Raw genomic sequence first — 24,376 nt, 5'->3', positions numbered from 1 at the left:
TGCTTGGGTCTAAATTTTGTGTCAAATCCAGTGTACGAGAAAGATCGACTATGGGAAATGCATTTTTATCAATAGAAAATTAATTAAATTTCTCGATGTCTATGGAAAAGTAAATCATATATATATATATTAAAACTAAATATTTAACAAGCACATTTACCCCTACTTTTATTTAACTTTGCATTGAGAAATAATTGAGATTATACACCCGTGTTCCCTGTTGTGACGATGACCTTTTCCATGTAGAATAAATCTTAGTTGTCGATTCGAAAACAAGCAGAGAAAGCTTGCCTACTCGGCTTGCATGTACCGTTGGTTTTTAATTATTTCCAATCGAACTTAGCATGGATGCCATCATTTTGTTTTGCTTATTTTAAGTATCTGGCAACTTCCCGTCACACTGATCATTTTTGCTTTTGGTACGCAGTGTAGATCAAGTCTACAACCACTGCATGACAGAAACAATTTATTTAAGTCACGTACCTAACATTTTCCGGTGATGTTTGAAAAAAGTTTTGCAAAATAAGGCTTAAATTACTAATAAAAATTGTCCAAAAAATTAATACTGAAAACATGTGATGTCTGTCTATGTTTATAAAACCCACCATATTATATTTGAACATTTTTGGGCTAAACGATGCAGTTACCGTAGTCATGCAGGATGAAATTCTGCATGTGATTGTATAAATTTTGTTGTTGTATGTTGAGTTTAACTTGTTTTATTTGAGTTTGAATCAGCAAGATAGAGTGTTTTTTCGTACACTGGCTTCCCGACCTAACCTATTGGGTTTAAGTGTAAGAATAATTGCGAAGACATAATGATTATTGCCTAAACAAATAATGTGAAACAGAAAACACATTGGGGAAAAGGCAGCTTTTTTAGACGCCTTGTTGATAACTAGCAGACTGAGAGTGGGAAGTACGGCTGTTTTTAATAACGACGACCTTAGTAGCAGTAGCGGAAAATACAGAAGTGTGGCACCTGCATACTGTACTTTGTTATCTTCACCCCGATTTATAGTAATTAAACAGAGAAATGGCTGCTTGAACTCCAAGTTCTAATACTTAATCAAAGAATTTAGGTTCCAGTGCCCATACTATCACAACAAAATTTGTGACTTTTAACGCACGATTTCTTGTCGAAAACTGTCGCACTTTCCAGTTGGTCATTTGATGAACCTCCTGCATGCAGGTGCCACACTTTCCACTACCAATGGCTTGTTGTTGTTGTTAGACATTAAACTATATCTTATATGACATATAGCTTTGTATATAATTCTACCATCACTGCTAGAGTTCTGCCATTTGTGACTGTGTTGAGTAAAGTAATTAGTGGTTGGTCGCCGGAAAAGTATTGTTTTGGGAAAATGTCCAGTGAAGCTCAGACTTCTGGCGATGGAAATGTTGTTGGTGAAGCAGCCGGTCCATCTTCATCGTTGCTGGCAAGTGAAGATTCTCAAGTTGTTGAGGAATCCTTGGAGATGTCCGAAGATGTCTCTTCTATTCCACTCAGAAATTGGGAGCTTGAAAACATGATCGAGTCTGTAAACTCTTCGGATGATATTTACAAATATGACCAAAAAGCTCAGCAGGATATGTTGGCTGCAAAGCCATGGACTAAAGATCCACATTACTTCAAATATGTTAAAGTTTCAGCACTTGCTTTGCTTAAGATGGTGATGCATGCAAGGTCTGGCGGAAACCTCGAAGTCATGGGTTTGATGCTCGGCAAAATAGATGGGGAGAATATGCTGGTGATGGATGTCTTCGCCCTGCCGGTTGAAGGTACGGAGACAAGGGTTAACGCACAGGCGGCTGCGTACGAATATATGGCAGCTTACATAGATAGCGCCAAGCATGTGGGTCGACTTGAAAATGCGATCGGTTGGTATCACAGCCACCCAGGTTATGGCTGCTGGCTGTCTGGCATTGATGTTAGCACACAACTTCTCAACCAGCAGTTCCAGGAACCATTTTTAGCCATTGTCATTGACCCAACTAGAACAATTAGTGCTGGCAAGGTTAATATTGGAGCTTTTCGCACCTACCCTAAAGGCTACAAACCACCAGATGACACGTCTGGTGAGTATCAAACCATCCCATTGAATAAAATAGAAGACTTTGGTGTTCATTGCAAGCAGTACTACGCTCTGGAAATTTCCTATTTCAAGTCTGCATTGGATAAAAGACTATTAGAAAGCTTGTGGAATAAGTACTGGGTGTCAACATTGAGCTCGTCAAGCTTGCTCACCAATGCTGACTACATGACCGGGCAAATTGTCGATTTGTCTGAAAAGTTGGAAAATGCTGAGACTCAACTAAATAGAATTGGGTCTATGTACTCATTTGATGCTCACGATAAGAAATCTGAAGATAAACTTTCAAAAGCTACCAAGGACAGTAAAAAACTCACCATTGAGGGAATACATGGGCTCATGTCGCAAGTGATAAAAGATCAACTGTTCAACAAAATAAACTTGAGAGAAATTCATGAGCAGAATCACTGAGATTATAAATGGCCTGTAACTGGCAATGATTAGTGACTTACTCATTTTTGTTCACATACGATATAGAATTTATGAAACGTTTTGAAAATAACACATAACTAAATTGAAGACTTTGCATTATTGTAATTAAGTGTTTTGATGCTGAATCTGATTTCTGGTTAATTGATTTGTTATCAGCTGCACTATCAGTGGAGCTTTAGCATAGTGAGCAGTAGTGAATTCACGAATGGTTTAATGAGAATCAATTGTTACTCATGGAGACAACTTGTATTTGTCACGTTGCTTTGTGTTATTTCAATACAATCTTTGAAAAAAATCAAACTCTTGTGACCTGATAATGAGTTGTGTTTATTTTCACAGAGAGCTGCTCAATAATGAGAAACTGCTTAGGTAATTTATTTAAGCTTGGAGCTCGACTGCATCTCAGCTTCAATTATGCCCAAAAACGACTTCTGCAAAACAGAGCTCTTGATGGTGGAGTGCGCAATATTTTTGACCGGAAAGTGAAACAGATTCAAAAGCAAAGGGCAGTTTTATCCCCGGATGGACACATCTTTGAATATTTAAAGGAAGAGGTGGCGGCCATTTTGTCTTCGATGTTTAATAACAGTGATGTGCTGATGATGTTACAACTGATTGTGAGTTATAACAAAATCTGGTTTTGCTCAACAGTGCATTCGATTTGTAGGTGGCCTGTTCAGTGGTTGATAGGATTGCAGACGTGAAAAGATCATTCCCACTTGCTCTGGACTTGGGATGTGGTAAAGGCTTTTTGGCGAAATCTTTAGCACAGGAGGTTGGTCATTCTTATCTCTTGTGGTCATCCAAATGACTTTACGGTAGCAATTTAACATATTAGTCGTGCAAAATTGTGACTTTCCAGGATGGAGTGAGCATGATGCTGCAAGGTGATCTGTGCAAGGAGAACGTGACCAAAGCCTACCCTTCTCTTATCCCATGTGAAGGTCTTAGCTTTGATGAAGAAAACCTTCCATTTAGAGATAACACTTTTGATCTGGTCTTGACAAGTTTAAGGTTTGTTTATTTTGCTGAAACCATATTCTCACAACTCAATTTCATCTCAAGCTTCTTTCAATTGCAGTCTCCATTGGGTCAACGACCTTCAAGGATATTTCTCTGAAGTGAGTATTCCTGTGCAAATGCATCATTCAGCCGAGCCTAATTTTTTATATCATAACAGGTTTTAAGAATTTTGAAGCCTGATGGCTGCTTTATTGGAGCAATGTTTGGTTCTGACACTTTGTTTGAATTACGATGTTCTCTGCAATTGGCTGAAACTGAGAGGGAAGGAGTAAGTCTTGATCTGTCAAAGTTAATTACCTTCAATTCAAAGACAATCGCACCACTTTGGTTTGCAGGGAATTGCTCCCCATGTTTCTCCGATGATGCAAGGACACCAGTTGGCAAATCTGCTCTCATCTGCCAAGTTTAATCTCGTAACTTTGGTATTTGCCTTGTATTAGACATCTGGTATTCTAGGATGCTACACACTGATTATTTGAATTTTTATAATACAGGTTGCTTAGTCGTAAATAGAGGTTTCAGTTTTCATATTTAACAGGATTTTGACCAACTTGTTGTGAATTATCCAAGTATGTTTGAATTAATGGAAGACTTGCAAGGTATGGGAGAAAGCAATGCACTTTTGAGCAGGAAAATGTTGCACAGAGACACCATCATAGCTGCATCTGCCATCTATCAAGGTGAGTGCGTAAATGAACTTTGTTACTGGAACTTTGTAGTGTAATTGTTATATTTAAAACTATTTTAAAATCAAATCCACATTTTTGTAAAAGTGAACTGTCTTGAATATGTTCATGTATATCTTTGCGGTTTGCTACAAAATTAAGTGGCTGTGGCTTGACTAAAGATGAATTTTTAACAAATTTCAGCCATGTACGGAGATACGATGGAAAATTTTATCCCAGCAACATTTCAATTGCTCCATATGATTGGTTGGAAACCACACGAAACACAACAGAAACCTTTGGAACGGGGAGCTGTGCCAAAAGGATTCAATGCCAAAGAAAAGTCACAGAATTGAAGATTGGTGATAGGGCAGCTACGAATGCGTTGAGCCCATAACTACAGTCAAGTGTGTGGTTGGCATCAATCTTGGTCGCATATGAGGGGTCTCCCCTAACGCGATTCTGCAATTCTGTCAACAGAGAAAAGACAAACAATACCAAGAAGTTCTTGTTGAAGGCAAGAAGTGATTTACTCAGCAAATTGACATTTTTACAAGTGTTTCCAACTAGGATTTACCCGAACCCGGTTGTTTTTGGAAAACTGTGGCATTCAAATTTTTTAACCAAAATGGTGTAGCTCCATACTGTTTACAAGATTCATTGTATTATTATTCATCACACAGTTGAAATGTGTTGATCGCTTATGTTCTCTTATACCACAGGTTATTTATGCTCAAGTCAGCGCATAGTTCATGACAAATTGCATAATTTGACAAGCAAAATGTTTGTTGGGTAATAGAAACGTGCCGAATTATGCTTGTTATGCCAAACCGAATTAAGCAAACTAAAAAAACAATGAAATGTTCACAGTTCTACTTTGTGACAGTAATGTTGATTTTACCTTAAGGAGGCGTAAAACAACCAAAAATGCCATAAAATCTTTGGTTGTTTTATGATACAGTAAATTTACTAAAATACTGATTACTCGAAAAACCCTCCATAGAGCTCTCTGAAATTTTGCATGTTAATTTATGCTTTGGGCTACCATTCCATAAAAAACCATGATTGAAACTTTTTTTAAAGAGGCGTAAAATAAACACTAAAATGTTTGGTCAAAAAAAAATTTTTAGCTACTTTCATCAAATTCTGCAAGCGACCTGGGACATTGAAGCACGCCAGCTGTTGGGGTAATTCCCAGGCTAGAAAACAAAAACCAGGTTTTAATGCCATGTACCCGAATCCCGGGTTTTGAAATCTAGTTCCGAATTTGTAACATGCTTTGCACGTATTGTGACATATCATTACCCAAGAACCATATCATTACCCCAGTTGTAGTTTATTAGCCAATCTAAGAGTAGAACGAGATTCATGAAGGAAAGAAAAGTCATGTTTTCTATTCACGATCCGAGTACAATTAGCCTTTTGAAATTCTAATGAGAATGAAAGATAGGGTGCACACACAACGCACAGAAATTTATTTGCTCATTAAAGCGAAAACTGTTTGAAATTCCACACAAGTCATTTTCATTAAGTTAGTTGTAAAGATTTCTACTTGCAGGTGGATAAATAACCTATGGGTCTGACTGTTTTAAACAAGTCTGATATGTTGATGTAGATTACCAACACCAAAAATTAATTTTTAGACTTTTCTGAAGCTTTTTGTTTTGCTTTTTCAATGAGTGTTGACAATTTTCCTTGTGAAGCCAAAATGCGTAAAAGTTCAATAATAAATGGCAAGTAGTTGTGCTTCCGTCGGATATTTTCTCTTTTGTAGCCTTCCCGCTTTCTCATCTCCTCCTTCAATCTTCCTCGGCAAACCTCAATCTCAGAACTGATCGAATCAACGTCAACTGAAAAATAAACAGAAGCCCATCTGATGCGTGCTATGCTGCAGTTTGCACCTTATAGCGGCATTTTAACTACATATACTATGCCATGTGTGTGTGTGCCAAAGAAACTAAATCACTTTAAGATACTGAAAATTTTGCGGCCTGTTTCCTATTGTTGATATCGCTACTTCAAAAGCTGAGAATCGCTTAAACCAGCCGTGTCCAACCAAAATACCTTGGTGGTCTGAATATGACAATACTTTGATGTCTATCACAACACATACGCTTACTTCGTAGAATTTGATCAACAACCAAAATGTCTAATGTATTACCTTCCTAGATAATTTTTAATTTTAGTGGCAATACAAAGGAAACAACGATATTTCTATGATGTACACAGGAGCGATGATATTACCATCCACTTCCATCCCTCCGCTTCCACAGCTCTGGAGTTGGGAGGAAAGATCTTCAATTCTTTTCTCCAACATTTCCTTCTGGTCTCCGACTATTGCCATCAAATTAAAGTGGATCTCCCCGGCCGCATACTTCTTCATACGCTTCAGTATAACAGGTCTGCAATGTCCATTTCCACAATTTATCATTTTGGGAGAGAACAACAATTTTGTTACCAGAAGACTTCAGTATCAGAGACGTTTATATCAATGGATGAAATAATTGTTTTAAGTCATTCACAGAAAATAAACATAGAATACAAATGTTGCAACCATTGCAATGTTTATGTTATTTAATTTAAAGCTTGTTAATTTTTAAAACCTTTGAGTATGTAAGCGATCATGACTCGCCAACATATCCTTTCAAATTATTTCACAAAAGTTTCGACTTGTCTCTTTATTTATTGCAAGCAGTGACGTATGCTAGGAATAAACTGCTGTCGCTACATTTTGGACAACATGTTGTCTTTATATCCCGGTTTCTTTTTTCTATGCCCAATAGAAAATTGTGAACTTAATTGAAAACACACTGAGCATTTTCCAGTTGCTTTGTGGCAGACTTACAATTATCAAATTTTGTGGATTTAGATTAGAAGGGCAATACTGTCACAGTGAGCTATCTGTCACATTTATTACTATGAAGCCATTCATGTTTAAATACAATCAGCAACTAGGGATGTGTCAAAAAGAATATTCGTGAAAACAGGTTACAAATAATAGAATTTGCTCATTTTGATTAGTTCCTTTATTATCAAACTACCAGTTGAGCAACACTAATGTGCTTAAAGTTGTCACTTTCTTGGTGAATGAAATAATGGACTTACACAGCTGCAGGCCAATATGGTTGCAATCACTGTGAAGTGTCGACATGCCTCCTTCAACCGCAGTTGTGTTTAAGCTTAATTTAGAGAGGAAATTGATTTGTTAGAGATGGTGATTGATAACAATGACAACCTTCATAATAATCCATTATTTTCGACAAGTATGGTCAAACGTCTAAATCGGGTGCACACAGACTTGTCCTCAAAAAAAGTGCACCGGTCATTATAAAAAAGAAAGAAAAAATTATCGTCTTCTATGTCCTTTTGTTGACCTATCTTTCATCTAACCATATGGTAAATATAAGCTCGCTGCATGTGGTTAGGCCTTTTTATCTGAACATACTTTGTCAAGCTACTGATTTTAGGCAAATAACATGTTTGTTGTTGCACATTCCAAGCCGGTAAATTTGAAAAAGCTTATATGTCATTTACTAATGAAGGGTTTTAGTCTTCGATCACAAGTAAAACATTTTTAAATCTTCAGCAGAGTCAGAATCAATAACGTGCGTTTGAATTTGGTATGCATTTTGCGGTTTGTACATTACAAAACACAGGTCACCTGCGTGGTCTTGAGAAGACTCTTCGCGTGATTGAAGTTTTTTCATTTTTTTCTTTGGTGTCTTTTAAAGTATATATATATCTTTATTTTGAATGTTAAATATATTTCATTCATTTTGGAATGCAAAAGATGATATCATAATCGTGGTGACCGCAAAAAGAACCATACTCCAATAACTTTTCTCTTCTTGCGTTCAAAACGATTACGATATCATCTTTCGCATTCCAATCGAGAGAACTTTTATTACTCACAACGCTGAAAAGTTTAAAGGATATGGCTGAGTGATTTTGAAACATATTTAACATACATACTTTATGAAATATATTTAACATATAAAACAAAGGTTTACATCTTAAACGACACCAAAGAAAAAGTCACTAAGAAGACTAAGTTCCTCCATTAGGAAATGACATATAAGCTTTTTCAAATTTACCGGCATGGAACACAGGGCTGGGGAGCCGGAGCCTGGAGCCTTGGAGCCAAGCATTTTCTCCGGAGCCTTTTTAAACATTTCTTGTGGAGCCGGAGCTGGAGCTGGAGCTACAAAATATTTATGAGCTCCAGCTTCAGTATTGAATATAACAAACTTTAATCACTACGCAACAAAATTTAAAAAAATTTTTGTTTGGCTACATTTATTAAGTGTATCTGTATGATTTTCAAGCGCTGATTTCAAAAATGCTATTCAAATGCTTTATTCAAAAATGCTTGGAGTTTTCTGTCTACTTTGAAGTTTTTGAAGACCTTTGCTATTGCAAAGATGTAGAAGGCCTGTTTGGTGCTGTTGGAATAGATCATGATCCTACTCAGTGGTGGCGTTTCATTGACAGTTCTACCAAAAGTCTTAAAGCAGTGTTACTTCACAATGGCAACATATATCCATCAATTCCACTTGCTTATTCCTTACAGATGAAAAAAGATTATGAAAACGTCAAGCAACTGCTCATTAAAATCAATTACACTCAGTTTAAGTGGTATGTTTGTGGTGACTTTAAAATGTTGGGAATTTTGCTTGGTCTGCAGGGTGGTTACTCAAAATACTCTTGGATTCTGTGCTTGTGGAATAGTAGAGCTGACGGTGAGCACTATGAGAAAATTAATGGCCGACATGGGAAAAACTAAACCCAGGAATGTACAACGTTATTACTTATTAGGGAACCTCTTGTAAGCCGGGAAATAGTTTTACTGCCTCCACTTCATATCAAATTAGGTCTGGTAAAACAGTTTGTCAAAGCTTTGGATTTTCAAGGACAAGTTTTTCAAGAAATCCGTTCAATGTTTCCCGGACCATCACTTGCCAAAATAAAAGGAGGAATATTTGTTGGTCCTCAGATAAACACAATGTTAAAGTGTAAAAGCTTGGAAGAAAAAATGAATGAAACAGAAAAAGAAGCGTGGCAAGCATTTCGAGGTGTGGTTGATGGATTTTTGGTAAATAAAAGGGACCGAAATTACAAAGAGTTGGTGGAGAAACTGATCAAAAGTTACCAAAACATGGGTTGTCGCATGTCTGTCAAACTTCATTTTTTATGTTCGCATCTAGATTTTTTTCAAGAAAATCTAGGTGACTTCAGTGAGGAGCACGGTGAGAGACTTCATCAGGATATTGAGCCAATGGAAAAATGATATAAAGGCCGCTGGTATAGTGTAATGATGGGAAACCACATTTGGTCTTTAGTAAGGCAAGACAGGAGTAGTCATAAAAGAAAAACTCGCTCAAAAGTACATTTTTAAACGACTCTTACTGTTTGACAAAACTATGTTACATTTATCTTCAAGCCTTCCTTATTAACGTTTTTAAACTGGTTTTTGCGTTTAATAAACCAAACAGAACCTTGATGTGGAGCTAAAATCTACTGCAAGAGTAGAACACGATTTGAATTTTTGAAATATCAAAATTTGAATACAGTATTTCAAAAAGTAACGATGGTACGAAAAAACTAACTGGATTTTTGAACTCAGCACCCAAAAATACATAAAGGGGCATTAAAAAAAGTAGCCAAACAAAAATTGTGTTACGTAGTGATAATTTGTCTTAGCTGCTATTTTTAAAACCTATACCGGAGCCGGAGCCGCTGTTTAAAAGTTTATAGCTCCGGAGCTGGAGCTGGAGCTAATGGATGAATGCTTGATAGCTCCGGAGCTGGAGCCGGAGCCTATGCTTTTTTGCAGTGGCTCCCCAGCCCTGATGGAACGTCCCACAACAAAGTTCAGACAGCCAGTGCGAAACATGTTATTGGCCTAAAATCAGTAGCCTGACAAAATATGTTCAGATGACATGGTCAGACCACATGCAGTGAGCTTATATTTACCATATGGTTAGATGAAAGATAGGTCAACAAAAGGACATAAAAGACGATCATTTTTTGTTTGTTTTTTATAATGACCGGTGCACTTTTTTTGGGACAAATCTGTGTGTGCTCGATTTGGGATGTTTGACTATATTACGTTTTTGAGCCAGCTTCGAAAATTACTTAGATTACCTGACAATGTCCAACCAGTCATCAGAGGAAATTGCTCCATGATCAACCGGGCCAGATTTTAATCCATCCAATTCATAAAGCCTCCCATTGATCGGTAAATACCCGATAAAGTGGTAAGAATCTTCATTTTTTTGTAATTTTTCTTCAAATTCAAAGATTTGTTGTCGAGAAAAACTATTGTGGACCTGCCTGATAACCCTGGAGTTACTTAACGCCAGACCCTTCATAGTTGAGTCAAATGATCGAGCAAAATCTTTAAATTCTTGCAGTGTGCTTCCAAGCCTAATGTTTTCATCTTTTGCATTTAATAACACACTTATTATAGCCTGTGTTGCACAGGCATTGCTAATGACTTGTTTGGCAAAAAAAATATCGTCCAGTCGACTATCTTCTACGATGCTGCCTTCTTCTTTTGAATCAGGAACACATTTGAACAAAAATATTAGACCATAAATTGGTTTCAGGACATTAAAATTTTCAGCATCAAGAGAAAATATTTCCTCAACCTGGACCCCCTCGACTCCAAAATCTTTAATGAGTTCTGTAAAAACACCAGGATCACTCTCAATCAAGCACCATGCTCCGGCTGAACTCATTTTCTTTGATATTCCTACCGGCTAAAAGAAATACAGCGAAGCATGTTCAAATGCAATGATAAGTTTCCTGAACTCAATATAGCAAGCCATTTTTGTATCATAGTTTACTGTTATCTTAGTTATACATATACAGTCAGACCTCATTAATCCAAACCCCGAACAACCGGAATATCCGTTATCCAACACAAAACTACAAGGAGCTGATTTCTTTCTAAGTATTTTACTCCTATAAATCCGGAAACCCCGTTATCCGAATCCAACACAGAATTTTCGGAACAAATGTGCTAAAACAATTTTTAAAAAATGTGATAAACCGGGTTGTGAAGTGTGGAGTGAAAAAAAAGGTTATCAATGCAAGTTTCCGTGTGTTTGTCGTAGAGGACAAAACAACAGCCAATTATCTATGCACGATGAAAGCAGCCGTCTTATTCCTGGGCTTCTGTAATATGCTTGAGCGTCAAGTACAGTAGCTCTATAGTCACAGTTCAGCAGCACGACCTGACATTCACTATGAAAAATTTCGCCCTGTTATTGTTTTGATTCCGATTATCTGGATACCTTGCTAAACCATCATTTTGTGACGAAACAATGTGGTCTGGATTAACGAGGTCTGACTGTACTGTAAGAAATTGTTTATAAAAACTTGTACAAGTTACGTGAGACATTTGTACTTTAGCTATATACATTTAAATAGAATTGTCTTAAAATGCACATTTGAGCATTTGTGAATATATACCGGTATCAGCAATATATATAGAAGCAGTTTTACAAACTGAGACACAAGCGACTTAGTCAAGTAATGTTCACCACAAAGCAGTTCGGCCTTTAAGGGTTATTGTTATCAGATCTCCATTGCTCTTGCACTTCAATATCCGGATCGAGTATCGCGACCGATGAATTATGACGTTGTAACGTTTTTTTTATTACCTCAAAACTTTTTCCTATATTTAGGCCTTCATGAGTGAGTGCAAAGGTACCAGAGACTCACGTAGGCCAGGTACCAATATTCCAAACTTAAACAAATTTTGGGCATTCTAACCATGGTTTACCTTATCAAACAGTCAAACTAAATGAATTTAACCATTTTAACCATGTCATTATTATCACTTTCGTACTTATTTTTAGGGCGGATGTGGGATGAGCATGCAGATAGTGTCTTGTTTTTTTGTTTTTTTTTAGGAACGTTGGTTGCTTTCTATTGTTGTACACTATTTAAGGTGGTATTCCTCGTTGATTTTCTAGTCGTCCTTATTTTTGAGTTGAGACTGATGGCAACCCTGAATATAAGCAACCAGACTAATTCGGAAACAACAGCACTAATGCCATTGATACCTGGTTGATGTGATAAAGTTTTGATCGCCTAACTAACGTGTTATACATCTCCAAGAGCATGAGCCAACTATTGTATATATTTTTACGCATCAAGAAACAAAGTCCATTGGACATCGCCACACGGCGCATCTTACTACCGCGAACAAGGCTTGCTACAGCCGCGGAATGACACACGCAGACGTGATCGCTCATTTTTTTTACCTTCGACACGCAAGGGAAATGCGACACTTCTGTGAGCTTATGTCTCATGTTTTGTATTTCAAGTGAAACGGTGTATCGATATTTGTTATATTTGCCGAGCTCTGTCATTGTACTGTACTAAATTCTCGTTTTAACATCTGTGATGAATATTATAACCACAGAAATAATTTTGTCGAGTTAACCTTGCCTTCAATTTCATTTCAGGCAAACTTTACTCTGGGAAGGAAGGCTATGTGACGATTACGTCACGAATCACGAGTTGTTTTCGAGATGTTTTGAATTTAATTTGGGATTTTGTAATTCAGTTGTTGACCAGATTTGCGTTCTCCTTAATGACGTCAGATAAATTACCTCGCTTGAACTGGTGTGCCATATATATATCGATGCAATGTTTACAATCTTCCTTTTTTTACGTGATTGATTTCACTGGTTACTACAGCGCTATGTAACATTCAGCAAGATTTGCCCGAAGGCAAAAGCCTTTGTGTTATAATAAATAAAATGGAAACTTTATAATTTAGTAATTTGTATAGACAGAATCAAGCAACTAACAGCATAGTCACGCAGTTTGAGAAATCATCCATCGAAGCAGAAGTAAAACAAGTTATCAACCATCAATCGTCCTCGCTCATATTCAAACAATTACCGCCAGCATAAGTGGTCTTTATGACAAATATGTTTCTTGTGTAATACCTCACACAAGTAGTGCACAAGCGAATTAAAAATGCAACCCAGGCCACTACAGTACTATCACTGATTGCTTTTGTAAACATTTCCATTTTAGCTGTATCGATTAATAAGCTTGCCTACGTTAATTGCCTACCGGTACCGTATAGGATAAGGCAATGGGGTAGTCCTTCATACAAGTGAGAGTTGAATGATTCAAAACAAGTGATTATATTGATTGCAAGTGATTGTTATATATAAGATATCTATGATTCAGCCACCATGAAAGACCAAATTTCCAAAAGCAGTTTTAACTGAGCAGATGCTAAAATTTACTCGTGACGTCAGTATTTGCAGCGCGTTGTTTTTGAGCAGTGTCCTGCAATTGCTGGCCCCATGTAGCTGCTGATTAGTGGTTGGAAGAGGCAGGGGAGTTATTATAATAACGGATATTATTGTTATACAACAAATTGCTGTTTTCAAATAACATCCTCTTGTTTACTGCTTAGTAAATGACATGCTGCTGTTCATGAGGTAATGAAAGCCGTCATTGCTCAAGTAGCACCCTGCTGTTATTGGTTGTTGCTGAAAACAGGACAGCTCACTGTTTGTTTATGTCAAGGATGTTGAAGAGTATCAAGACTTGAAAATACATTATCCTCACATTTTTCTTATAAAAATTGAAAACAAACCTCCTACTAATCACGTCACAAAGAGCAGCCTATCTATTAATTATTGAGTGAGCAAGCTGTAGCAGGTTGCTACTGGAAAACAACAGGCTGCTATTTCACAATAGCGCCCTCACTATTGGTTACGACCCTGTCTCTAAATATGGATGAAAACTTATCGGGCCCACAGGATTTTTTGATAAGGTGTTATGTTAGGATAGATAAATTCATAGTTACAATTACATGCAAGTAATTGGAGTAATTAGCCTGGATTAGAACTGAAGAAAGATTGAATGGATGCTCACTTGGCTCATCGTTGCACAATGGTTCACTTTGGTTACCGGGTGTGCACACCGCATCCTGCCATGAAATAGGCCTACAGACCGGCAGTACGGTGCTCAGTTAAAACTGCTATTGGTCGAGCACGCATATTCCGAGCGAGCCCGCTTGTTGATTAATTAATTATTTGTGAGCGTGTTAATCTTTTTAGAATGCTATAGCAAAGGTAGTGTGACGATTACGTCACGAGTCACGAGTTGTTTTGAGCTGTTTGGAATTTAATTTAGAATCCTGTAATTCAATTGTTTACCAAACTTGAGTTTTCCTTAATGACGTCAGATAATTTCCTCGCTTGAACTGGTGTGCCATATATATATCGATGCAATGTTTTCAATCTCCCCTTTTCCCTTTTACTGTCTCATTGGTTACTGAGCGCGATGTAACATTCAGCAAGATTTGCCCGAAGGCAAAAGCCTTTGTGTTATAATAAACAAAATGAGACTTTATAATTTAGTAATATATATAGACAGAATTTAAACAAACAGCAGAAGCAAACCGTTCAAGAAATGACAACCATCTCATCGAGTGAGAAGAAAAACAAGATATCAATTCAACGATCATCGTTTTCTCTTTGTCATAAATTGGTGCCCTGATAAGTTCGAAATTGCTGAGTTAGTTGCACATTGAGCGAGAAAGACTGTTACCAGCTATTTATGAAGTTTTGATGATCAAGTTTCAACAGCAAGATCAGCCAACTACGAACGCTAGTCAACGAGGAAGCTTTCAAGTAATTCTATCTCCAATATCAGCAACGAGACATATTCGGAAACAACAGAACTAATGACATTGATACCTGGTTGATGTGATGAAGTTTTGATCGCCTAACTAACGTGTTATACATCTCCGAGAGCATGAGCAACCTATTGTATATATTTTTTACGCATCAAGAAACAAAGTCCACTGGACATCGCAACAAAATGCCTCTCTCTACCGCGAACAAGGCTTGCTACAGCCGCGGAATGACACACGCAGACGTGATCGCTCATTTTTTTACCTTCGACACGCAAGGGAATGCGACACTTCTGTCAGCTTATGTCTCATGTTTTGTATTTCAAGTGAAACGGTGTATCGATATTTGTTATATTTACCGAACTCTGTCATTGTACTGTACTAAATTCTTGTTTTAATGACCGTGATAAATATTTTAATCAAAGACATAATTTTGTCGAGTAAAGGTTGCCTTCAATTTCATTTCAGGCAAGCTTTACTCTGGGTAGGAAGGTAGTGTGACGATTACGTCACGAGTCACGAGTTGTTTTGAGCTGTTTGGAATTTAATTTAGAATCCTGTAATTCAATTGTTTACCAAACTTGAGTTCTCCTTAATGACGTCAGATAAATTACCTCGCTTGAACTGGTGTGCCATATATATATCGATGCAATGTTTACAATCTTCCTTTTTTTACGTGATTGATTTCACTGGTTACTACAGCGCTATGTAACATTCAGCAAGATTTGCCCGAAGGCAAAAGCCTTTGTGTTATAATAAATAAAATGGAAACTTTATAATTTAGTAATTTGTATAGACAGAATCAAGCAACTAACAGCATAGTCACGCAAATTTGAGAAATGAGAACTCATCAATCGAAGCAGAAGCAAAACAAGTCACCAACCATCAATCGTCCTCGCTCATATTCAAACAATTACCGCCAGCATATGCGGTCTTTATGACAGATATGTTCCTTGTGTAATACCTCACACGAGTAGTACACAAGCGAATTATTAAATGTCATAGTAGCGATGTTAACTTTTTTCGCTCCACACAATCAAATTGTGATAAATAACTGTCGCAAAAGATGAGATTATCAGTGAGAGGAGGACTTAGAGTTTGTGGCAGTCTTAGTGATTCTGCTGTCATTATTTTGAATTTATTTATTAATTAATTAATTTATTATTTGAAGTTATCATGACGCAGTGTTACGCTTCGCTGATTCGATTCTTAAAGACGAGATTTCCAAATCTTATTTAACCCGTATTTTACAATAATTAAAAAATCATCACAAAAGTAGACATGACGTGGTCTTCGTTTATTTCATCGATTTCAAATAAGACTTGGGAAGCCATCTTTGCTCTTTCTATCTTTCTTGCTCCACACAAGCAAGCATCCAACCACGATGACGAATGCTGCGATGACGCAAACTAGGAACGACCAATCGCCTTCACCGACTACAACTTCGTACTTATCAACATCTGACGTAATAAATGACGTCAATACAGCATAAAGAATAGAAAAATCGTTTTGACTTTACCTTGACATGTTTCTCCATCTTCAGCGAGAGATCTTCTCTCATAACACATGCACATGACGTCATCGTTACGCATCTCACACACGTCACTGCAGCCACCGTTTGACTATAAAGAAACGTAAAAAGATAAATTGAAAGTTTTCCTCAAATATGTCGCATAAGACAAAAAGTTTCGCGTGAGATGTTACCTCTTCACAACTCTTCTTCTTGCTCTTGCTGATGAAGATAGGTCCGGATGCAACAAGGAGCGAATCAGGTGATGCCACGTCACGTTTCTTCGTCGAGTTACCACTTGGCTTATTGTGACATGAAAATTAAAAACTTCATGAACAAACGCTAATAGAATTTTCAAATAAAGGTAAAACACAAAAATCCGTTGTTACAAGCGACCACTGCTTACCCCGGCTGGACATCCAGATTCAACATCCTCGTGACATATTGTGACGCGACAATAAACGTAGATTGCTGCCTCTAAATTATTTGACCACACAAAGGCCTTGAAATTGAAAGCAGCGTACTCTTCCATGTAGTTCCGGTCAATTTTAATTGCGTCATCAGATTCAAATGGGTTATTAGCTGGTAAACTTTTAAAATAAAACAGAAAAATCAAGAAATGCGTAACAAGGCTTATTATTACATATTAACATGGTCACCTGTCCTTAATGATGTCATATCTTGTTCCTTCATCATCAGGGTCTTCACTTGGTGTCGCCCAACATTCTTTTAACTGAATTGAAAATATTATCATGAAATGACGTCATTACTGACGTATAGGCCTAATGGCAATCTCAGGGAAAGTATTTGCAAGGATCCAGATTAGGTAATTCCAGGGCGCATCGTTACAAACCTGAACATGCAGAACTTCGTCAGGTGTACTCAGTTCCACTTTTGTGTAGACGAGATCCGGTACCTGGACCTCAGCCCCCGCATCCAGTTTATCAGAATAAGACTGATTTTTGGTGAAGTAAATTTTAACTCCGAATCTTCCTTCTTGTTCAACAGAATCCAGCGCCACTTTCCTGTTGAAAGTTGTTCAATGCAACGAGCGTCAACATGTTGCAACAGACGTCGAACACTCACTTGATCTCGGGAACAATCGCTCTAGCTTCAAGCAGTGCTCTCCTGTTGTACTCGCACGTCAGGTTGAGGCATCCATCAACGTAGCGCTGGATCGGTGCAGATTCGTTCAATTTAGAAAGACATCGCAGAGGAAAATGCGCTTTGATCACGTCGTCTATGACCTAAGTTGTACGTCATAGAAACATTTTAGTAGAAAAAGGCTGAGGTCATTATAAAATTTGATTTGATTTTCTAAAGAAGTTGGATGAATGATGATGAATAAATCACCTTCAATATAGAACAGTCGGACAGGTCAAGATTGAAATTTGGATCACTCGCATCTGCCCTACATTCGGGGTCAACTGAGTTCACATCGTCAACAGGAGTTGCGCTGATAATGACGTAACCATTATCATTTCCGCACAAGTCGTTGACAGTTTGTGTTGATAAACTAAAAACACCAACAGCATGGTTATGACGCAGAGAAGTCAATTTTTGTCAAAATAGGAAACACAATTTTAGCAAGAATTATAAATGCAGTTATGTTTTTGGTGAAAATAATTTGATTAAAAATTTAAAATTAAACGTTAAAACTACCTGATATTGACATGGCCTTGACTTCCGCAAAAAAGTTCGTTTGCTGCTGGTGGAATTGTTGGAACTTGTGGAAAAATATCATAAAAACGACGGTTAAGCAAGAATTGTAATTATTAAATTTTAAAAATAAATATGCTCACTTGCTTCAAATGTGATTTGAAATCCTTCCGCTGTAAGAGCATTGCCAGAGGCAAATTGTATCTTAATTTCTTTTCCTGTGATGTTGAACGGGGCCGGAACGACGCTTGTTGAAATATAAGCCAATTGCGTTCCTTCATCCGATATTATCTGCGTCATTGTTTGGGAAAATGACGTTCAATTTACTAAGCTAACAAAGTTGAAATAGATGTTGTCTGAACCGCGTTAACCAAATTTTAAAGTAAAATAAAATCGCAGGATATAGTTTGGCACTCTGAAAGTTAACTTTATTTATATTTTTCTACACGAACTTTCGCAAGCATAAGCTTGCTTCTTCAGGTGTACTGTGAGGTAGCAAAAAATATTTCTAAATTGCCAGGTGAAGGTCTGCTTGGAAACAACAAACGCAATTGTGACGTAACATACACATGGATGCAAGCAAAGTTGAAGTAATTGTTCTTATTATTCTTACAGAAAGTGGATCCAGCCTAAGAGCAAACGTGGAATTAAAAGACACGGCGTAAGTTGTTGATTGGCTGCTCTTTATCACCGTCTCCTGGACGTAATTGAGCGGATAATCTTGAGGAAAAAAACGTGACTGCACTTCTATCAGTGGCACGTCCTCGAAAACTTCCGAAGATACGTTCGAAGATGGCACTAAAATATAAAATCATTCACTTTTCATTGATTAATAATCCTCAATTTAATTTTCTGGATTTATTTTCCTCACTTATTTAAGTGAACAAACCAAATCAGAAATTTCATGTTTCCAAATTTTAGAGCAACTTAGCATTTCTCGAGTACAAAGCAAAGACGCTCGCAAAGCGGTTAAATTTACTGAAGACTACTTTTTAATTGTTTCTGTTATTGTGATGTAATAAGAACCGCCATCTTCGTCATAATTGAGCGATAAATGTACGTTTTTAGGCACTTATTTTTAACAGTAACTGCTTAACCACTACATAATATTAATAACTTACAATTCTTTTCACCAGTGTATTTGCTGACAACTACATTTTGATTTTTAAGGCCAACTTGTGCAAGGACATATCTCTCGCTTTAACTGTTTAATAATTTTCACTTTCAAAGCTCCGGTTAAGTTATTACAATAACTCGATTAATATCATAAAAATTTATGAAAGTGACTTGAAACAAGCTACGATGATAATCATGATATGATATGATAGGATATTCATGATATGATATGATATGATAACATGATGAAAACTCGGCTCATCTTCGTAAACTTTACTGTTGCTGACCATTGTTGTTGTTCAAAGAACAAACTTATATATCAAACCGTCATCACATGGTTTTAAGCATTGTTGCAAAATGTATTGTTTAGTGCAGGGATGTCCAACCTTTTATGATAGTGGGCCGCATTGTCACTTGAAATAATTGAATGGGCCGCAAAACATTAAATTTCAAGAAAAATGGGTACATGAAGTACATACTTTTGTAGCGAAAATGACTAGCGGGCCGCACAAAAATCTCAGGTTGGCCGCAGGTTGGACATCCCTGGTTTAGTGTTTTCAATTAATTTTTCGGAGCCAATGCTGTCCATAATTACAAATTGAAATACTCATACAAGGTTAGGCGTAAAATTCAGCCTTTTGATTTCATTTTCACTGGATCAAGCCACCAAAACAAATTTATGCTTAAATAATAACCCCCAGTAGGCTACCCACCAGTATAAAAAGCGAAGGAAAGAGCTGTTCCGGTTTCAAAACATTGTATGAATGCATTTGTGGAATTTTGAAACAACTCGACCAAACCGGCCAACGATTCTCCAATTGTACCCAAAAGTTGGTCAGAGGTGGATGTTCCGTTATAAAACTAAACAAAGTTATATTATGACAAAATAAACCAAACTGGGAAAAAACTTAAATTACTGTCGTTGTATATCAATAGAAACTGATCTTGTGTATTTGGACAAGATTTTAAATCATCGACTCTCAATATTTCAAATTAAATCACCGAGCATTGGAATCCGGAAGAAACTGACGAAAAAGAATTTGCCTCCACAAAAATGAAGGTCCTTCCAGTTATGCTTCTTGTAACAGAGATGTTGAACACAGAACACGATGAAGAAATGGTGAGAAAACTAGTAAGACCGGTAATATCAACAGAGTTACCTGTACATTGCGCATCCACTTCAACTCCAAGCAATCCAACAAGAACTAAAATTATGAAACCGACAAACATTTTACTCGCGTCTAGTTCCCTCGCCTAATACAACTGAAATCATAAAGATCTTAAGCGATTAACTGTGAATTAAACGGATGTGGCATGATGCGTCGTATAAGATACAAGCAAAGAATGACTGTTCAAGGAAATAACTGGGTCTGATGAAATGCAATTAAATTAAATTAATCACGCCACATATTTCAACCAATCAGCTTTGTAAGGAATCGTCCAGTGATAAACAATACCGAGCATTATTTCCGATTTAATCCAGGATTTCGATGAAGACTGTTCAAGGAAATAAACATGTGTGATGAAACAATGCAATTAAATTAATCAGCGTTACATCTGCAATATTGCTTGCATGTAGCGTTCTTTGCACCAACACGCAGTATGTTGCCGCATAATCACTCCAGTAGCAACAACCGAGACAGGCAAGCTCGCAATTAACTGGTTGATTTGGTAGTTTCTGGTTTGCACAATGAGGTCTCGACCTGACCAGTCCTACCGCCAATGACGAACATAACTCGCATAATTTCTTTCCGTAAGTGACAAAAGTGAATCGCCATGAACGGTAGAAGATGATTTTTGCGATTCCAGGTCAAACCATTTCATAACACCCGAAAGTAATTGTCACGTGCCAAACAAGACTGTGAATTACTGCCAACTGAACAAAAATGGTTTCTTTGGTTCGTGACTTAAACATCGGGTTCCATTTTACACAGCAGTAAAGTGAGCTTTGGTTTATCTTTATTGGTGTTTAATCTAATGAGTGTCCACGTGGCCGACCACATAGCCACTGAATTAACGATTTCTTTATGTTGCTGAGCTCAAACTATTTTTGACTAATATTCGATAGTTACGAAACAACTGACAAAAATTTGATCCCAAACATTGCAAACTGTTGTTAATTAGGAATTATATGAGGAATAACGTCATCATATTGCAAAGTATTCATGCGTGACAGCCTTGTATGTGTTAATATCGCTACTCTCGTGATATTATGTGTTGAACTAAGTTAATAAGACGTTCGGCAGAATCTCTTGTATTTAGACATTCTTGAACATGGACGTATTACTCCACATATCCACATACGAATCAAAATGCACAACCAAGAGAGCACATGGCTGTAGCATGGCCAACATAGAAATCTTATTAATTAGTTCATACCTATCAACATCCTCCTTTCTTTAAGTAAAGACTAACTGTGAGAAGGCTTTATGAGCACACAGAAAATACTGAAATAACATTACACAGAAAATACTGAAATAACATACTACTCGCAATATATGTGAGGCACACTTGAAGTTTAAAGCTACATGCATAATGTGTGGCAAGAAATAAAGCAGTGAAGGTAAGGTGACACAAACACAGTATTTACAGTACAGAACAAGGTGACACAAACACAGCATTTACAGTACATAATCATTATATCTTACTGGCATTCTATGTGTACGATTAGGTCGTGTGTTAGCAACAGTGTAGTTGTTAGCTGTGGGTTGACTGTTTTGGTTAGGTGTCGAAAATGTAAAATTAAAATCAGTATCTTCATACACATTGTTAGACTTGCTATGGTCAACACGAATATGTACTCGATTACGACAATAACGAAAACCATCCAATGATTCTACAAAATATGAACGAGGCCCAAGTATGCGTACAATTTTACCCTTTTGCCATCCCTTCTTTTCCGCACTTTGGAAATAAACTCGTTGGTTGATATACAATTTTGACATTGGTTGACTTTTGCTATCATAGGTTTGCTTGACTGAGGTGCGGCGTTGATGACGACGATTGATGTCAAGATGTTTGCTTTTTGGAATGTGAATCGGTATCACTGATCGAGTTGGTCTACCAAACAATATCTTTGTAGGACTGCAGTTGACGTCTTGTCGTGGCGTATTGCGCAATTCCAGAAGTGCCAGCCACTGATCTTTCCCATCTTGTGCTGTACGTCTCAGCATGTTCTTTAGTGTTTTCACAGCAGCTTCCGCTTTTCCATTGCATTGTTGGTGTCCTGGTGATGATTTGTAGTGTTGTATGGCCCATTTTTGACAGAATCTTTGAAATTCTGTAGAGATGAACTGGGGTCCAGAGTCAGATACAATGCATTTAGGAATTCCATATCGGGCAAAATGACGCTTCAACGAAATGATGACGTGCTTAGCGGTTGTTGAGGTCATGACATCAATTTCAGCAAAATTTGAAAAATAGTCAACCGTGACTAAAGAAGACTTTTGGTTCAACTCAAATAAATCAACACCAACTTTTTCAAATGGTGATAAACCTTCGGGATGTAGCAGTAATGGTTCTCGTTGGTTGTTTGGCTTTGCTTGTTGGCATATTGTGCAATCATGAGCCAGTTGTTTTAATTCGTTTGGCATTCCTAGCCAGAAAACGGTTTCGCGAGCTCTTCGTAACATGCTATCAGCACCAAGGTGAGCTGAATGGAGTTGAGATTTGATTTCTGATCGAAGAGGTTGAGGGATTAAGGTTCTCTCGCCTTTCAGAATAATGCCATTTTCTTGACTCAGTGTGTCACGAATGGAGAAGTAAGGTTTGATGATGGGAGGCAAATGTTCTTTGTTGTCTGGCCACCCATTCTTGATGACTTCGAGCAGGAGTTGAGATTCCTCATCCTATCAACAGTATGTAAGCTCGCAAAGTGCATGTTTATTGCGAAATTGCTCCCGTATGTTGCATCATTTCTGCCGAACTTTAATAACCCTGAAATCACGCCATATATTTCAACCAATCAGCTTTGTAAGGAATCGTCAAGTGATAAACAATACCGAGAATTATTTCCGATTTAATCGAGGATTTCGATGAAGACAGAAATGACGATTAGCCTACATTGAAGCAAAGCGCTGGGGACGGGACTGTATTTAAACGCTATACGGTGCTTAAACCAGTGTCTATGACTTCATTTAAGACGATTCGTCGAAACATTTCCACTGAATAAGCATTGGTTATATTTAAACACTGTACACAAAAGCTTTGGCGAAAACTTAATTAAAAATGCTCAAAACATGACAGGCTTCATTATAACTGCGCGCTTATAAGCACAAATAAACACCTGCACGGCTTGAAATGTTTGATCTAGCACAATATTTTCGAAGGTAAAGGAGGAATCGAGACAAAAATGCAATCGACGTCGAAAGCTGGCGGCATCACACGCGCGAGTGGCAACATCTAAAAATAATAAGTGACAGAACAAATAAAAACACGACTCCAATAGAAAGCGATCGTGTAGTTCGTCTATATACAGTGGCTGATGACCAAGTCACATGGAAAACGACAAGTCACATCGTACACCGCCAAGCACTGACAGTCATTGCAGAATCACGACAAACCACGTCAGCATACGTCATAAACAGGGACTGAAGCTCAGCGTGGTAAGAATTATATCGGCAACCTTATGTCCCTTATGCGCAGATGAAACACAACAAACATGAATATCTCACCGCAGTAAATTCTCTGGACCGACCATCAAGGCACGTAATTAAATAGCCGCCGTTAAGCGGCGCAAGGTGCAACATAGTTTGCGACTCGATTCGATCTTATCCAAAAGGCGCGTTTACTCGTCAGACAAGGTCCAAGATAAACAACTGTTTGAGCCTTTGAAGACATCCGCAAAGTATCCTTCATGATATGGTGATGATATGAAGGAATATCTTCACAAACAACGCCTGCTCCAACGTGAACTTGACAGATCTGGCAAATGTGTAACCTACGTCACACGAGCTATGTTGTTTTATGAATGTTTGCGACAGCTGTGTTGCTGAGCAACCAATGTGGTACCAAGTATGTTCCGGATGTTTTCCATTCATGGCCTGGCGAGTGTTTCTGCATCCGCACCACGACCGCTTCGACTCATTTGCGAGAGTCTTTTTGTGTCCGCACTTTTTATTTCTTCGCTCGCCCTGTAACCACCCTGCTATATGTTTCCGAGTTCCTCAATTCAAATATGAACGTCGCAACCATAATAACA

General features: G+C 37.6%; 4 protein-coding genes across 5 annotated transcripts; 2 read left to right on the top strand and 2 right to left on the bottom strand.

Moving 5' to 3' along the window:
• Nucleotides 1-1,234: 1,234 nt before the first annotated feature.
• On the top strand, nucleotides 1,235-2,868 carry LOC143472337 (COP9 signalosome complex subunit 5-like). Its single transcript, XM_076969973.1, has one exon. It carries the CDS (start codon nucleotides 1,254-1,256, stop codon nucleotides 2,505-2,507), a length of 1,254 nt encoding a protein of 417 aa, XP_076826088.1. The 5' UTR covers nucleotides 1,235-1,253; the 3' UTR covers nucleotides 2,508-2,868.
• Nucleotides 2,868-5,088, top strand: LOC143472496 (arginine-hydroxylase NDUFAF5, mitochondrial-like). The gene is made up of 8 exons (XM_076969985.1): nucleotides 2,868-3,082; nucleotides 3,196-3,303; nucleotides 3,391-3,542; nucleotides 3,610-3,649; nucleotides 3,709-3,819; nucleotides 3,887-3,973; nucleotides 4,090-4,231; nucleotides 4,421-5,088. Exons 1-8 carry the CDS (start codon nucleotides 2,882-2,884, stop codon nucleotides 4,570-4,572), a joined length of 993 nt encoding a protein of 330 aa, XP_076826100.1. The 5' UTR covers nucleotides 2,868-2,881; the 3' UTR covers nucleotides 4,573-5,088.
• A 586-nt stretch (nucleotides 5,089-5,674) lies between these two features.
• LOC143472649 (ubiquitin carboxyl-terminal hydrolase isozyme L5-like) lies at nucleotides 5,675-11,433 on the bottom strand. The gene is made up of 4 exons (XM_076970014.1): nucleotides 11,096-11,433; nucleotides 10,361-10,977; nucleotides 6,461-6,618; nucleotides 5,675-6,066 (listed from the first exon to the last, which is right to left on the bottom strand). Exons 2-4 carry the CDS (start codon nucleotides 10,954-10,956, stop codon nucleotides 5,849-5,851), a joined length of 972 nt encoding a protein of 323 aa, XP_076826129.1. The 5' UTR covers nucleotides 10,957-10,977; nucleotides 11,096-11,433; the 3' UTR covers nucleotides 5,675-5,848.
• Nucleotides 11,434-16,064: 4,631 nt separating this feature from the next.
• LOC143457209 (uncharacterized) lies at nucleotides 16,065-20,455 on the bottom strand. 2 transcript variants are annotated; one of them, XM_076955225.1, is made up of 14 exons: nucleotides 20,337-20,359; nucleotides 20,179-20,254; nucleotides 19,890-20,037; nucleotides 18,674-18,858; nucleotides 18,204-18,351; nucleotides 18,064-18,127; nucleotides 17,755-17,917; nucleotides 17,488-17,648; nucleotides 17,255-17,426; nucleotides 17,061-17,134; nucleotides 16,808-16,991; nucleotides 16,596-16,703; nucleotides 16,411-16,513; nucleotides 16,065-16,351 (listed from the first exon to the last, which is right to left on the bottom strand). In XM_076955225.1, exons 1-14 carry the CDS (start codon nucleotides 20,342-20,344, stop codon nucleotides 16,203-16,205), a joined length of 1,743 nt encoding a protein of 580 aa, XP_076811340.1. In that variant the 5' UTR covers nucleotides 20,345-20,359; the 3' UTR covers nucleotides 16,065-16,202. The 2 variants fall into 2 exon arrangements, with proteins under 2 accessions (XP_076811340.1, XP_076811339.1); XM_076955224.1 differs by having other exon boundaries at nucleotides 20,179-20,455.
• Nucleotides 20,456-24,376: the final 3,921 nt, after the last annotated feature.

Source organism: Clavelina lepadiformis, chromosome 1 (genome assembly GCF_947623445.1).
Source record: "Clavelina lepadiformis chromosome 1, kaClaLepa1.1, whole genome shotgun sequence".
NCBI lineage: Eukaryota > Metazoa > Chordata > Ascidiacea > Aplousobranchia > Clavelinidae > Clavelina > Clavelina lepadiformis.
The sequence above is the reverse complement of the archived record's forward strand: the minus strand, read 5'-3'. Positions and strand labels throughout refer to the sequence as shown.

Bases quoted from the DNA above. Each gene is read 5' to 3' on its own strand.
- LOC143457209 (XM_076955224.1), bottom strand. From the start codon at position 20,406: ATGTTTGTCGGTTTCATAATTTTAGTTCTTGTTGGATTGCTTGGAGTT. The intron at 18,128-18,203 runs GTGAGCATATTT...TTTTTCCACAAG, and splicing joins TCAAATCACATTTGAAGCAA to TTCCAACAATTCCACCAGCA. The intron at 17,918-18,063 runs GTAGTTTTAACG...TGGTGTTTTTAG, and splicing joins CAAGGCCATGTCAATATCAG to TTTATCAACACAAACTGTCA.
- LOC143472496 (XM_076969985.1), top strand. From the start codon at position 2,882: ATGAGAAACTGCTTAGGTAATTTATTTAAGCTTGGAGCTCGACTGCAT. The intron at 3,820-3,886 runs GTAAGTCTTGAT...TTTGGTTTGCAG, and splicing joins CTGAAACTGAGAGGGAAGGA to GGAATTGCTCCCCATGTTTC. The intron at 4,232-4,420 runs GTGAGTGCGTAA...AACAAATTTCAG, and splicing joins TGCATCTGCCATCTATCAAG to CCATGTACGGAGATACGATG.
- LOC143472649 (XM_076970014.1), bottom strand. From the start codon at position 10,956: ATGAGTTCAGCCGGAGCATGGTGCTTGATTGAGAGTGATCCTGGTGTT. The intron at 6,619-10,360 runs GTAATCTAAGTA...TGGACATTGCAG, and splicing joins GACTGGTTGGACATTGTCAG to ACCTGTTATACTGAAGCGTA. The intron at 6,067-6,460 runs GTAATATCATCG...TTTATTTTTCAG, and splicing joins CGGAGGGATGGAAGTGGATG to TTGACGTTGATTCGATCAGT.
- LOC143472337 (XM_076969973.1), top strand. From the start codon at position 1,254: ATGACATATAGCTTTGTATATAATTCTACCATCACTGCTAGAGTTCTG.